Raw genomic sequence first — 16,064 nt, 5'->3', positions numbered from 1 at the left:
AAGCACATTTGTGAAACAAATATTCCTTGGATGTAATTTTGGTGTTGCAACTTTAAGTGGGAAAAATAAAGAAAACATCCTGATGTTTCTATCTAAATACCCACAAGGTAGTGAACAAATCTCATTTTTAAAAACGTAAAGCAAATCAAACATACATCTGTATCCTACTCTCTACCAAGTCCTCTTAAAACCAAGTAAAATATGACAGCTGGTAGCATCCAAACCAACACTTTGTTTTGATGTAGTTGAAAGTGGATCATTTAAATCACTTGCCAAACATTTATTTTGCTTCTGAAATTGAAACTCGGATTATCATGGCAACAGAACATTTGGATGAACTGAAAATGGGGACAACTATGTCCTTGGACCCAACTTCCTTCGTATGTCAATCTAAACAAAACATTCCTTTGGGCTTTAAAGCTGACAAAGCGTGTGCGAAAGTGTTATCACTAATCAACAACAATGAGAATTTCTCCAGGGCGATCCACACTCCCCACTGGGTCCCACTGTCTACCCAACCTCCGCCTCGCCTCCCAGTGCCAACTCTCCAGTCCTTTCCTGAGGCTGTGCTTTCCTACAACTTTCCCTTCTTGAAGCGACCCTAAAGCCCCTTCCCTCTTCACACCATCTCGGTATTTCCCCTCCATCCTTCAAGTATATGAGCAGCTGACACCTTTTTGGGCTTTCCTCAAGCGTGCCAGTTCACAGTCAGAATGGATCGGGATCTAAATATAAGAGCGAACTCTTTGTGATCGTGTGGTAGGCAAAGGTTTCTTAGACTGGGCATAAAATATAAAAGAAAGAAAGATAAAATGGACTTCAAAATTGAATTTTTTTTTAAATACCTTTAAAAATGAAAAGGCAAATAAATATATTTCCTACCCATGCTCACAAGTTTTTCTCATGTGTTTTATGGCTTTAACTCTTGCATAGGTCCATGATCCATTTTGAGCAGATTTACGTGTGTGATGTGAGTTAAAAGGTTGAGGAAGAAAGCGCTGGGGACAGGAACTGATCACAAGGGGGTGTGAGGAAACTCTCTGGAATAATGGGATGTTCTGTGTCTTCACTGTGGTCAGAACACATTTCAAAACTCAGTGAACTTAAAATCACTGGATTTTATTGTGTATAAATCACTCCCCAATAAAGCTATTGGGAAAAAAAATTCCTTGGTGAAACTTTTGAACTGCTGAATCAATCAACTATAAAGCGTCAACCCAACTCTACCATGAACTCTTCCCAGTGACTTTTTTCTTTTTTCTTTTTTTTTTTTTTTTGGTACCAGGAATTGAACCCAGGGGCACTCAACCACTGAGCCACATCCCCAACCCTTTTTACTTTTTTATTTTGAAACAGGGTCTCACTAAGTGGCTTAGAGCCTTGCTAAATGGCTGAGGCTGACTTTGAATCTGAGATCCTCCTGCCTCAGTCTCCCAAGTGGCTGGGATTACAGGCATGTGCCACCCTGCCCAGCCCCAGGTGACTTTCTAGACTTTCTATACCCCAAGTCATCCTAATCAGTCTGACAGATGCAACACCCCTAAATCATGGGTTATATTGTGTTGCAATCATTTGTTTCTGGTTCCTTTCCCAGTGGACTTAACGAATTCTTCAAGAACAGAGACTCGCCCCCCGCCCCCCAGTTGTTATTCTCCTTTTATTTCCTCTGCCTGACATAACAGAAGGAATTCCCTAAATGTTTGCTGAGTAGCAATTGATGGAAATCTCTCCCTGAAGAAGCTCACTGAAAACTAAACTTTGATACCATTTTTTCCTTCCTAAGGAATTGCCTCTTACTGTTTCTTGGTGTCTCCTCACTCCTTATTTTACTTTATTTTTTTTTGGGGTGGGGGGCGTTGCTGGGGATCGAACCCAGGGCCTTGAGTTTACAAGGCAAGCACTCTACCGACTGAGCTATCTCCCCAGCCCCGCTTCACTCCTTATGTATGGGATAAAATACTCAATTATCTTAAAGTGTTAAAGGTGCAACTACCACTAACACCTTCATATAACGAACAAAAAAAGAAAAGTACAAATACCTTGGAATCATGACTAATCAAAATGCTTTAGCCAAATGCTGGCTTCCTGGCAATCTACATTGGTGTATTCTACAGAGATGGTCTTCCTGTGTTCCTTAAGAGGTCTGTGGCCCTGGAGCCACCGATGCAGTCTACACTAAAGACACTGCAGGGGCTCTGCCTTCCAGAAGCTTATGGATCTGTTTTGCTGTATAAAATTATGCAGTGTATTTAACTGCTCAGTAAAGGTAAGTATTATTGTAGTAGTTAGAAACTCAGTGCTACAAATACAGTATAAGATGTCAAGGAAAGTAAAAGTAAATGTACAAAAACAAGATAGGGCATAGCAGCGGGCTTCCTCCAAATGTGGAAGGTAGGGATATGGAGGTTAGTCTGGACCACAGTCTTCCTGACTCCACAGGACACCCATTTCTAAAAGATGGAAGGCAGAGATAACCTATGCTTGTATGGAAAAGATGATGTCTTAGCCAAGATGTTCTTTAGTCAAGATATGCCTTCTTAACTCTTTTGTCTCCAGTAATTAATACGAAATTGTATTGGTTATCAGGCATTTATTTGGGGCACAACTTAGCTGAGTGCTTCTGGCTGAAGGGAGGTTGTGGCCAGGAGTTGGAGCTGCAGTCCTCTCAAGACTGGAGAATACATATGCAAGCTCACTCACAGGCCTCTTGGCAGACCTCAGAAGATCCTGGGAAGATCCAAGATTACTTATGGTTTTGCAGGCACACTTCATTTCCTTATAATGTGGAACTCGCCCCAGGGGCCGCCTGGGCATCCTCATGACATGGTCGTTGGTGATCCAAAAGACGGAGACTGAGTGAATCACAGAGCATCCAAGATGGAAGCCATAGTATTTTACGACCTAACCCTGGAGGTGGTATCCAACCCTCCAACCCTGTTCCATTCACTAAAAGCAGTTCCATATGTTCAGGTGGCATTCAAGAGGAAGGGGTGGCACAAGGGAATGAGTGTAGAAGCCTAGTGGACTCTCCACAAATAGGTGTTCAGTGAGAGAAAGAGATGGAAAATAGAGAAAGAAGAGTGAGAACGAGAGAAAATTTTGTAAGATCAGCTGTGTTCAGTCGCAACATATCCTATTTTGGTGCTTGTGTGAGATTAGGGCAGATTGTATATTTACCAGGCCTGTTTCCTGCTTCCTCTGGGCACACGACCAGATTGCTTTTCCAACCTTGCCTATAATTAAATGAGGTCAAGTTCTTGAACACCGCCAACATAAGGTGGCGTGAATATTTCCCTGCTTGTGTATGGCTACCGGAAGCAGTTGATCCAGAGGAGAACTCGGAAGACTGGGAATGGTGAAGACGCCACCCAGAAGAGCCAGCCTGTCCGCTTGGAGCAGAGTCCACCTGGGACTCCCCTTCGAGCCATGTCTTTGTGAGTGGGGAAGAAATTGTGTGAAGTCACTGAAATTTAGGTTGGCTTGTTTGTTACTTAAAGAAGAAGATATTGTAAAAATAGAGTAAGTAAGACCACGTGGCACTGACATATAGAAATAGAAAATACAGCAATAGAGTGGATTAGAGAAGAAGCCGGAAATTCACCTACCCATGCAGAATGAGGCAGTAGGCATCCCAGATCGGAGCGGAAAGGATGGCCTTGACAAGCAATGGTTGTTGATGGATGGATGGCTAATCGTGGTTAAGAAATTAAAAATAATTTCCTGTCACTATGCACAAAAGCAATCCCACAATGACTTAAATGTTAGCACAGCAATCGCTGGTGATCACAGTGATCTGTGGGCAAGAAAAAGCAACAAAGAGGATAGAATACAAAATCGTGTGAATTTCTGGATGCTGGAGTCCTTGTATCCAGCCATAATTGCCATTTTTTGCCAGTTCCTGTTTGTTGCAGTCAGACACCTGAGACCTCCCTGTAGGACCCCGTCCGGGGCAGCTGCCACTCTTGCCAGCAAATCATCAGCCACCACAACCCCCAAAGCTATGTGCTCTCTCCTAGCACGAATTAACCCTGGATTCCAAAGCCAAACGATCAGGGGCTCAATGTGAAAAAGGCAGAGTCGGACAAGAGGGAAATTTGCAAACTTTGGGGCACCATGAAGAAGACAGGGGACATCAAAAAGGGTGAAAACGCCTCTCATGCATTCCCTCCAGGGCCTCAGTAGTTGTCAGCAGTATCTTTCGGTTCACAGTTGCCGGATACAGTCACAAGACAAAATTACAACAAACTTCATTTCTAGGTCTTAATTGGTTTTATTTGTAATTCTAGAATTGAGCAACACCTCATATCATAAGAGAGATCAAGTCCTCTGAGGAACTGAGCAGGAGAGGTGACCTTAAAGATAGAAAAGGGCTGAGGAAAGTGGAATCAGAGCAAAAGGCTGATTGGTCATTTCAAAGGGACTTCCTTTATAAAGATTAAAGCAGAGGGAACTTCATTATTATGCTGGCTAAAACTGGCCTGTTCAGAGATTTGACTATTACTTTTCTACCTCTTGCAAAGTCAGATAATGTCGTTTTGGTTTACTGGTATGGAACTTCAGCACAACTAACTCCATTTTGGTTTGGTCTTTTGGGCCTACTGCAGAAGTTCAGAGCAAACCAGTGTCCTCTGATACATTCTATTTACAGATGCAAGTTCCTGGAGAAGAGAAGTGGCCATCTCAGAATAGTGTGGCCATGCCCACTACACTAGTGAATGTCTTCAAGCACCCAAGAGTCTTTTAACTGGTCTCCTCACCCAGAATGGGCCTTCACCAATGCCACCTCTACACCACTGCCAAATTTATCTTTCAAGAACAGTGAGTCGGCCCTCTACTTATCTTTCTAGCCTGACAACCTCTGTCCCAATTAAACCTGGCCTGCTGATATCAAGGGAATACAACCTAAGCAGATTCATTGTTAAATCTTTGCCCACACCATTCCTTCTACCTGGAAAACTGAAAATGTACCTATTTTTCAAGATACAGCTTGAATTCTGCCCTTTTTTGAAGTCTCCTGTATACCTAGCATAGGTGACAACTATTTCTTGTGAAAACATAATTCTGATGGATGAAACACCTACATGGTTCACAGGGCCTCAGATTAAAAGACCTCATACTTGGCTAAATGCTCTGCTGCTGCTGTGTTGAGATTCTTAATTTCTTACCCCCACCCCTTTCATTCTACTCTAAGGACAGAATTTGTATCCCTCTCTCAGGTGCCCCGGGCTGCACGCTTCAGACCGCGGGCATCAGAGTCTGCACAGAGCCGGTGACCATGTTACAAAAGTATTCACTTCCCCTTCAGTTTGGTGCACTCGATCTATTGAAGAAGCAGCATCAGGCTGGTTTTATACAAAGAGCCAAAGGTCCTTAATTCCTCCTAAAACAATTACATTCAACCAAGAATACGCCAACTTGATCCTAATTGTCAAGTTCCCATGGCAGATTTTTGAGGCGGTGCCAGCTGCAGGCTGTGGGCCCTGGAGCAGCTGTGTCGGGTTTGGGGTGGAGCAGTGTGGCCTGTCCAATTCCCCTGAACTGTTCTGCTTTTACAGCTTTCCCCTTCTACCTCCGAAACCACAGGTTCTCAAACAAAGGCGACTCTCCCAGCTGTTCTCATTGCCATAACAGGAGAGTTCGGTTTGCAGGAAGCAGCAGAGGACATGAGTTAAGTAAGAGTAACCAGCTAACTAGAATTGCCTCTGTGGTATCAGAATGAATGCCATCGTTTTCTTCTGATAGTTTATTTTATTTTATTTCTCAGTACTGGGGATTGCACCTGGGATTGCACACACTGGGCAAACACTCTACCTCTGAACAGTATCCTCAGCCTCTCCGAAGATATTTTAAATGCTAGGAACACACAAAATGCATTCTTCATGACTTTGAGCCTATCTACCACAGCTCTTTGCACATTGTAGGCTCTCAAGAAATATCCTGTGGATGAAATAAAAAGCAGCTAACAGACCAGATGGACCAGAATCAAAGCCAAGCCCAGGGCCAGGGCTCTCGTGTGCATGTCCCAAGTGAATGAATTCACAGTCACCAGGTAAAAAAATACCTTTACAAATATTGAAATGGACAGGTAACAGGTAGATAGTGACTCTTTCTAAGAACCATATGTGTTTCTGAAGTTATTTACTTAATCCTTTTTGAGATTGAACTTGGAATTTCAACAAAGCATAATGCTAGACTTGTTTCCTATTTTGAAACTAATGTAAGACCTAGTTAGCTAGTATTGTGAGTTTCTATGTATTTGTTTACTAAAAAGAATATTTTGCATTTTGAAATTCCTGTGCAAAAATCAAAGGTTTACTGATGTTAAGAAGCAGAAAAATTGCTGAAATTTCTGTGAGAATTCTAAGAAATTTGAATACAGATGCTAGATAATTAGAGAAGAGATTAAATATACCAAGGGACTGGCATGCAACACAATGAGGTCAAGGAAACAGGATATTGAAGAGAAAGAAAAATGACAAATGAGGGCTGGGGCTGTAGCTCAGTGGCAGAGCACTTGCCTAGCGTGTGTGAGGCGCTGGGTTCGAGCCTCAGCACCACATAAAAATAAACAAATAAAATAAAGGCATCTGTCCATCTACAACTACAAAAAGAAAAATGACAAATGAAAGAGAAGAGAGAAATACCACAGGGGTGAGCAAATACAGGTACTGGCTGTGAATAATGAATATGCTGGAAATTATTATGGGGTAGCATGCCAGGACATCTGTTATAGAACTGAGAAACTGCATAAGGCATTAGCACCCAGGGTGAAGCCCACCAAGTACATAGTTATTGATAGCTACTAGGATTCATTAGAAGAACATGATGCTCCAGTTAGAATCTTCAAAACAAACTCAAGGCAACATCACTATGCCGTAGACTTGAATGCTTCCATTCCCCTGAATTTGTATGTGGCAATCCTAACCCCAGTGTGATATATTGGGAGGTGGTATCTTTGGTTATTTGGATTAGATCATTTGTGAATGAGTCCAGAGAGACACCTTCCCCTTCTGCCAGGTGAGGACACAGGGAAAGGTCGACCAATTAAGAACCAAGAAGCAGGCCCTCACTAGATGCCCAATATGTCTGAACCTTGATCTTGGATTTCCCTGCCTCCAGGTCTGTGAGAGATAACTGCTTGTTATTTATAAGCCTCATCTACGGTACTCTGTTTTAACAGTCTAAGAAGACTAAAACAAAAAATTGATCAAGGATCAAGATTAAAATTGCTCAGATTCCCATAGGTAGTAAGAGGTGGAAGTGAGTTTCAAGCCAAATACAGTCCAATTCCAAAGCCTGACCATCTGCTCACCATTCAGCACTCTGCAGTGTGTGACCTTTCTGATCAAGGGTCTGAAGAAGAACAGGACTCCAAGGGACAGAGAATATAATTCATGGTGTCTGACTATCAATCATGTTGATAATGGCAAATACCCAGCACTCATGTTTAGCAAGCACTTTCATTAGCGTTAAATAGGAGATTGTGTTTATATGTGCTGCTGTGTTATACAGACTTTAAAGATAACCCCCCGATGTCTGTGACTTGAGCAATGACACATGAGCTAGCAAAATGTCCCTTGCTATGCGACCCAATGACTCCCGTTCCCAATATCACTCACTTCTTTGTGCCCAATTGCTGAATGTAAATGTGTTTCTGGGTCTGGCCCTGGAACTGGTCAGACAATGCAAGCCATAGCCCAGGGCTAAGTTTCAGAAGACCCAGGCTGGACTCCCTTGGGAAGCAACTGGTGATCCAGCCTTACCCTTGCTGCCCTCACCTCTAGCTCAGCCTTCCCCCTGGGAATCAGTACCACCCCAACCCAGCAAGCAATCCAGGGCAAGCCCAAACACAGATAGTCTCTGTCCCAGCATTCCCTGCGGGCTAGTGCTCCCTCTGCTATCTGGGCAGCCAATCATCCCGACTGTCCTTCCCTGGTCTTCTCGGGCCCTAGCGATTGTACTCCTGCTCTAGCTATTACGTCACAACACATTCCAGGACCTGTGTCTCCAGATATTGGAGAGAAAAAAGTCAAAGTGGAACAAAAATGAAAACCAGTCAATTAGCCAACCAACCAAAACAAAATTAAAAACTATATACTTTCAACAACTTAGCAAGACTCTGCCTCAAAATAAAAATAAAAAGGACTGGGGATGTGGCTCAGTGATTAAGCAAATGCTGAGTTCAATTCCCAGTAAACCCCCCAAAACAAAATATATATTCATATATATATATATATATATCCATATACACTTTTATGCATACAAGCAGCTAGCCTGACACCTCAGGAAAGTCTTATAGAAAATAATCCCTCCCACCCCACCACTCTGTCCACACCTGCTTTATTGGTCTTCAAAGCACTTATTAAAGGACCTGATACATTATACATCTGTTTGTGGTTTATTGTGCTTCCCCACCCCCTACAGATTATAAATTCTAAGGTGAACAGGGACTTTCATCTCCAACACCTGCAACAGCACCTGTGCAAGGTGAGGCCAGCACACCTCAGATGAGATTGGAACAGCACCTGCCACTCCCCTTCCCAATGTTTATTTTCAGGGTCACCCTGAGACTTACTTTAACCTCAGTGAACTCGCAGCACAGAGAGCAGCACAGAGAGGTAGGAAGAGACAGAAGCCTCCTTGCTGGACCCAGACCCCCTCTGAGGGTCTGCATCATCCCCACTCCTCTCAGCCTCCAGCACATATGAAGGGAAATGTCACGCCTTCCATCCTATTCCATGTTGGACTTCAATTTTAGTACATTACTGCTCGAGTGAGCATGCACTACATGTACTAGAACTGAATACTTTTGTATTCCCACATTGGTTTCATGTTAGTTGATCTAGCACTTAGTAGGGCTCTGAGCTACGGCAACATAAAGAGAAAATAATTGTGGATAGAGAAGGAAATAAGAATAATGATAGCTACTATTTGCTGTTTGTTATGTGCAAAACATCATGCCAACTCCTTGGAATTTGCTATCAGTGAGTCCATGACGTACACACTATCATTATCCCACTTCGCAGTTCAGGAGACGGCGGTTAAGTCATGTCCCTGCAGCCACACGGCTGGCACTGGAGTCCAGATCTGTGGATGTGAAGACTGCACCTGAGGAAGGAAGGAAGGAGGGAAAATGAGGGAAGGGAAATGACATAGGATTGGATGTAATAAATGGCAGCATTTCTGTTTTGTTGAACCCTGAAGCTATATCTTAAGCTATAATTCGTATTTTAAAAACTATCATTTCAATGTGAAGACATGAGTTCAGAGCTAAAGAATTTCTGAGCGACAACAGTGAAATAGTCGTTGATTTCTGCTGTTAAACAGGAGTGCTGCTCACCCTAGCAGTACATGGACTAAAACTAGAACAACACAGGGAAGATCAGCTTGGCCCTTGTGCAAGGATGACACCCAATTTGTGAAGCATTCCATATTTGTAAAAAATAAAATAAGATGAAACACAAGTGCTTTGACTTTGCAAGTGTATATAGCACGACACCTGACCAAGACTCGGCAAGAATTAACAGCCATTCTGTCCTGTCACTGCTGTGTCCCTAGCATGGCCAGGAATCTTCATCTTCTATTTCCTTCAGCAGCTGTGTTGCTCTGGCTCTGGTTCTTTGTTTTGAAAGTGCTATCCAGTAATAACCAAAAGCAGTCTGCAAATACAAATCCAATTTCTTGCTGAATTGTGTTCTCACTAATGGAGCAAAACTCCTGCTACAGAGGTCACTCCTGAGCATAGCGGGCTAGGACCTACCATTCCCTGGGAACTCCCAACCCGAGGGCCAGCAAGGAGAAGCTCACTGGAGAAGGAACACAGACGAGAGGAAGGAGCTGGGAACGGGTGACCAAGTGGAAGCCCAAGACAAAACCAGCCACTGGCACTTTGCCAGGGCTCCGGATCACAAGTCTGACGTCAGTCTTCCTTTGGGAGAAGCCTCCTTCTCCTGGGCAGCTGGACCTGATGAGATGAAGGGCTGTCACACTTTTTCTATTTGGTCTAGTAAGGATGTGGCTCTTAGCACAGTTCAGGACAGGACTGTCCTTGTCTGGTTTTTAACAGGGCCTCTCTTGACCTTCACATTTCTCATCTAAAATGTCGTTACTTTGAAAATGACATGTTGTGTAGACCACGATAAGGGAAGTGAGTTCTGGCTTATTTCGTGGCCATCGGAAGTCATCTCTCATCTGTGGCCTCATTGCTACATCTATGAATGTGGGGTTGACATTTTGAAACTCTGTGCATTTAGTAGCTACATCCAAGACAAACAAATGTCAACCAATAATTAGAAAGTGCATAAAAAGAGATAAACATGCACGTCAATAATAAGTTACATGAAAGGAATCTAGAATATAAGAAAATCTCTATTTCTTGCATTTTAATAATGAATTGGTCATTACATCTCCAGTGAATTTGCTAAATTTAGCATTTTCAGATACCCCAGTTAAAATCAACAGTACTTCATAACATGCTAATAAGGAATGTCACTTCTTTATTTTTTAAAGGATGGACTATTATCAAGTAATCAAACATGCAGAAAACTTGTGCCAAGTTTCACAGGAACTTAGGTAATGATAGAGACAGTGGTTTTCAAATGTGTGCCACAGAATCCTATGAGGTGCTTGAAAGCAGACTCTTGGGAATACTGTATTGTTTAATTTGTGATTCCATTCCACTCATTCATTCACTAACAGTGTTGGTGGAACTTTCTCTGAGCAGACTCCCTCTCCTTAACTGACCATCTGTGGGGGAGTCAGGCAACTAATCACTCTAGTGATTAAACAGATGACGTCAAAGGCAAGGAAACCAGAACTTGAGACCTATTGCAGCAGAACTTAGGCTGGGTACTGGAAAGGTTTTCCCAAGGAATTGTAACTTAAAATGCTAGAGGGCAACTTGGAGTGGGAGGTTGGCAGGTTGCAGGTGTGCCAGGGGGAGTACATGGCTCATGGGGCAGGGGGATTTCAGACAGAGCCTCAGTATATGCAACCTGCTTGCTTTTCCTGTCAGTGCAAAATGAAAGAGAGGCCCTGTGTTCAAAGATCATGCAGAACCAAGTGACAGTGAAGCACCGAACCAAGCACAGGACCCTGTACAGTTGCACAGGTCACATGCTCGTGAGCTTGGCCTAGTCCTTTTGGAGGAAGGGATCTGAGGCTCAGGAGTCAGGGCAAGAGGGAGGCCAGTGTGGTTGAAGCAGAGTCCTGGGAGCTGGTGTGTCAAAAGGTCAGGTTCAGCTGCGGGCTGCCTCAGTGACTGCCCATCAGGACCCTGCAGAACAATGCCATGCTGTTTTTCCTAGGTCGGGAATACAGGCTGGGATTTCATTTCTATTTAAAGACTTGTATTGATTTGCACTGGTCAACCTGAGTTTGATATCTCCACCATTACTTCTTTTGTAACTTTTTTTCAGCTTTACTGTTGTGTAATTGAGAAATTAAAATCACATATATTTTAAGGTGCACAATGACATGTTTTGATAGACATTGTGAAGTGTTTACCCCAGTCAAGCTAACCAACATATCTGCCACTTCCCGTGGATACCTTTCTCCCAGTGCATTTCAAGCCCCATAAAATATTGCTTGCTATACTCACATTGCTGTGCAGTAGGTTTCCAACACTTACTCATCTGGCCTACTCGGAGCTCTGTACATTTCACCAACATTTGCCCACTTCCCCCACCCAACCCCTGGTAAGCACGGTTCTACTCTGCTTCTAAGAGTCTGACTTTTAAATTTCACATAGAACTGAGGTCATACAGTATTTGTCCTTTGGTCTAACTTATTTCACATAGCAAAATGTTCTCAGGTTCATCCATATTGTCTCAAATGTCCTTCTTTTGAAAGGATTAATAGTATTCCATTGTGTGTATGTATATATGCACAATTTTCTCTATCCATTGATGGTACACTAGTTTATAAATCCTGGCTATTGTGAATAGTGCTGCAGTGGTAGTGGGAATGCAGATCTCTCTTTAAGATAACGGATTTTATTTCCTTTGGAGATAAATACCCAGAAGTGGGATTGTCAGATCAAATACTTGTTCTAATTCATTTTTTTTTTTTTTTCTTCACAGTATTAGGAATCAAACCCAGGGCCTTGGGCACGCTAGGCAAGTGTGCTATCACTGAGCTACGTCCCAGCCCCATTTTAATTCTTTGAGCACCCTCCATAGTGTCTTTCCTTAATGGCTGTACAATTCTCCAGTTACCGCTAAAAAAGGGAACCAGGGCTGTAGAAGGCCTGAAGGTGGGAAGAGCTGAACTCCCTGGTCCTCTTGCCTTCTTGGAGCCAGGTGCCCAGGTTGACTTATTACTTGGAATTTACCAGCTGAGCACGTGGAAAGTCCAGTCCTCACAGATGTGACCCTGACTGTGGTCCTTCCTATCAAATCATTAGTTGTTGAATTGCTGCAGAGAGATGTACCCAATCTGCACAGTGAAAAGAGTAAGGAACTCATACTACTTATAGCATTACTCGACTTCAGATCCTGGCTTTCACACATACTAGTGTGTGCTCCTGGCAAGATATTCAGTAAGTTATTAAAATATAAACTTAAGTCTTAAGTAATACATTTACATGATCAAAAAATCCGACAACGGGAGTTGGTGATTCTTCAAAAAAATTTTCTAGGCATGTACAACATATATTCTAATTTTTAAACAAACAGGCTGTTCTATGTTCTTTTATCTTTATTAATACCTTGTAAAATATAGTCATCCCCTGGTGTCCAGGTGATTTGTCCCAGGACCCCTGGATACAAAATCTGAAGATGCTCCAGTCCTTTTATAAGATGGTACACTATCTGCATATAGCCTTTGCAGATTCCCCAACCCCTTCTGCAAGGCCTACATGTTTAGTACAGACACAATTTTTCTTTTTGGTTTATTTTCCTTCTGAGGTTGGCTGAGTCTGAGATAGAGAACCTGTGAACAAAGAGGCCTGACAGTATTACCATTCTCTTACTGACTTCCTGGAATTTCATTTGTATTGAGGTACCTTATTTATTGAAAAAATCCTACTAACAAGTATATGGGTTGTTTTCGGTCTGGGGTTATTACTGAACAATGCTTTGATGAGCATCATTGCTCACCACTACAAGTCCAACAGGAACATAAGTTCTTAGAAGTAGAGTAGCTTAGTCTAAATTCATGGTCATTTTTCATTTTAGAAGTTACCAAATCAGGTAGGTTATTTAGGTGAGCTGAGATTTATTTGTATTTGTAAATAACAGACACCAGTAATGTTTTCAAAGAATCGAATAAGATGGAGGCATATAAGAAACCTGCGGTCAATATTGGTCTCCTACCTTCCTTTTCCTACACTTAGACTAACTAGTGAGTATTACACTTAGCTCTCTGTTTGACAATGAGCTCAACAAACTCCAACATTCGTGGGAAATCCTGTAGCATCACTTCAACGCTTGTCACTGACCAACTAGCAAACTCTGAAGGTCAACAATGTCCTTGAGAAGACACAACATCTGACTTTAAATACCGCTTTCCTAAGGACACAGCGATTTGATCTTTGTCTCCTTTAATGGGCCCTAGTTTTAAAAAGGACTAGGCGGTTATGCAAGCCGGAACACACTTTCAGTCCTGTCTCTGTACTTGCGTGAAAATCCTGCTGGTCAATTTAAGCCATTCCTTTCATAAACCCAGGGCGTCCAACTCCGGGAAACCCACTCCGACCCCCCTGGAGCCCTGCACCTCGGGGGAACCCGCCGCCCCTCCAGGGGCCCCAAGCATTTCGAGGGCGCCGGAGGTCCCGGGGCGGCCGGGAACGCGGCCCCAGCCGCTCGGCCCGGCAGCGCTGCAGGCCCGGCAGGCGGGCGGCCCTCGCCCGCTCCCGGCCCAGCACACGCCGCCCCGCGGCGACCCCGGCCGGCGAGGCCCCCGGGCGCGCCCCCGCCCGCCTCCCGCCCGCGAGCCTCGCGCGGCCGGCCCGGCCCTCAGCGAGCGTCCCGCCGGGGCGGCCATGCGGGGCGCGACCCTCGCGGGGCCCGACCCCGCCGCCGCTCGGGACGCGGCCGCCCCGCAGGAGCGCGCCGGGGCGGAGGCCGGCGCGGGGGCGGCGGCGGGCGGGGAGGCCGGGCGGCGGCCGAGGGCCCCGGGCGCGCTTCCGCCGGCCGCGCCGCGCACGCCGCGGTAAATGGGAGGCTCGGCCGGCGGGGGCGGGGGCCGCGCAGCCGGGGACTTTCAGGAACTGCAGGGGCGGGCGGCGGCTGGAGTCGCCGAGCGCCAGCCGCGGCCTGAGCGCCGACACTCGGGCCGAGGCCAGCCGCCGCCGCGCCGGGGCCCAGCCGTAGTCGCCGCCGCCGTCCTCGCGCGCCCGCCCGGCTCGGGCCGACCCGCCGCGGCGCGGGAGAGGAGCCGGCCGTCCCGGGCCGGGGGACCCGCCCGCCATGGCCACCAAGGTGAGGGGCGCGCGGCGCAGGCCCGGCCGACCGCTCGGCCCGCGGCGGCGCGGGGAGGGCCGGGGGCGTCCGGCGGGACCCCGGGCGGCCCGCGGCCCAGCCAGCCCCCTCCGGCGAGGCGGCGCGGGTGCGGCGGGCGGGAGGCGGGGGCCGGCCGGGACTCCGGGCGGCGCGGGGCGCGACGCCGCTTCAAAGTTTGCGCCCGGGCGCGGGGCGGAAACTTCCCGCAGCCCGGAGCGTGCGGGGCGCCGCCCGCCGCCGCCCCCGCGGCCCGGGTTCCCGTCCGGCCGCCTCTTCGGTTTGAATGGCACGGGCAGCGCGAACCAGCGCGAGGGGAGCGGCGGTGCTTTCGGTTACGTGTCCGCCCGAGAAGGGGCCCAGGCCCGAGCGCGGGGCGCCGCCCGCGGCCCGGCGAGCTGCGTGCGGGCTGCTCGCGTGTCACCGAGCGCGCTGCCCGCGGCGCCCGGCCTCCGCGGCCGCCCGGTGGCCGGCCTGGCGTGGGGAACCGCGGCCGCGGAAGCGGGCGGGTGGGCGGCGCGTCCCGGCCTCCGGGACCTGCGAGGGGGCCGCGCACGTAGCGCGGTGTCACTTTTGTAAACATCAGCGCCGTTTCCCTCTGTGTTGAGTCACCGCGGCCACGTCGGGGTCGTCGGGGGAGCCTGACGGGGAGGTTTAGGGAAACGACCATTCGAAGTCCCCGGGAGGAGCAGGGTCGTCGCCCGCTTCAGTGCGACGCCGCTGGCCGGCGGTGGGTTGGGCCGCACCGTGTAGGTGCGGTGTCTGCGGGCGGGACGCCTCTCCGGAGCCTGTGGCTTCTGTCCTGCGGTAACTACCTTCCTGATGAAGTTGGGATGTGGCCTTGCGTGGCTTCAGTAGACGGATGGAACTGGCCACCTTTTAAACCTACTGATTTCGTGTTGACCTTAGACAGAAAATTTAAGGCAAGCCGAAGATTTCTAAGGAAATTTGATTTTAAGGTTTGTTGCCAAATGTTCCAGAAATTGCCACTTACACTCCTATTTCACAGTTGTCTTGCAACCTTGAAAGTGGCTTGTGCTGTTTTCCGCCTTCCTCTTCTGAGGCACCAGTGTGTACTTTAAGTGAGATACCGGTTAGCAACTAGTGCAGGTACACGCAATGAAATTTAATTAACTTTTCATCAAATTGAAAACGACAGTGGTTCTTGTACCCGACTTGAATTGCATGTGTCCTCGCAAAGCACAAGCCTCACAGCGTTTGTGAGCCCTTCCTGTCTGTGCTGCTCTGATGGCAAATTCCAGAATTCTGTTAGGATCTCAACTTTCTAATCATCCTTCCACCTGGTGCTCATTTCTCTGGTTACAGAGTGACAAACCATTGCTATTTGAAGAAAAAGACCAGCAGTGAAGAGGATACTTCTTGAACTTTTTTGTTGTTGTTGTTTTGTTTTGGTTTTGGTTTTTCTACTGTCTGGTGATTCTGTGTTAAATCAGAAGTTCTCTCTGTTCTTTGTTTTTGGTAGCAGGGATTGAACGCAGGAATGCTTCATCTCTGATTCACATCCCCATCCTTTTTTATTTTGAGGCAGGGACTTAGAAAGTTGCCAAGACTGGCCTCCAATTTATGATCCTCCTGCCTCAGCCTCCTAAGTAGCTGGGATTACAG

At 46.4% G+C, this 16,064-nt stretch overlaps 1 protein-coding gene across 1 annotated transcript in view; it reads left to right on the top strand.

The window, feature by feature from the left end:
- The first annotated feature begins 14,039 nt into the window (after positions 1–14,039).
- The window catches only part of SNX9 (sorting nexin 9), a 92,915-nt gene continuing 90,890 nt past the window's right edge, over positions 14,040–16,064 (top strand). The window contains 3 exon segments of the mRNA XM_079148017.1: positions 14,040–14,347; positions 14,350–14,389; positions 14,392–14,420. Coding sequence (XP_079004143.1) covers positions 14,156–14,347; positions 14,350–14,389; positions 14,392–14,420 — 261 coding nt within the window. The 5' untranslated portion in view covers positions 14,040–14,155.

Source organism: Sciurus vulgaris, assembly GCF_902686455.1.
Source record: "Sciurus vulgaris genome assembly, chromosome: 7".
Taxonomy (NCBI): domain Eukaryota; kingdom Metazoa; phylum Chordata; class Mammalia; order Rodentia; family Sciuridae; genus Sciurus; species Sciurus vulgaris.
This window is presented reverse-complemented; position numbering and strand designations above follow the sequence as displayed.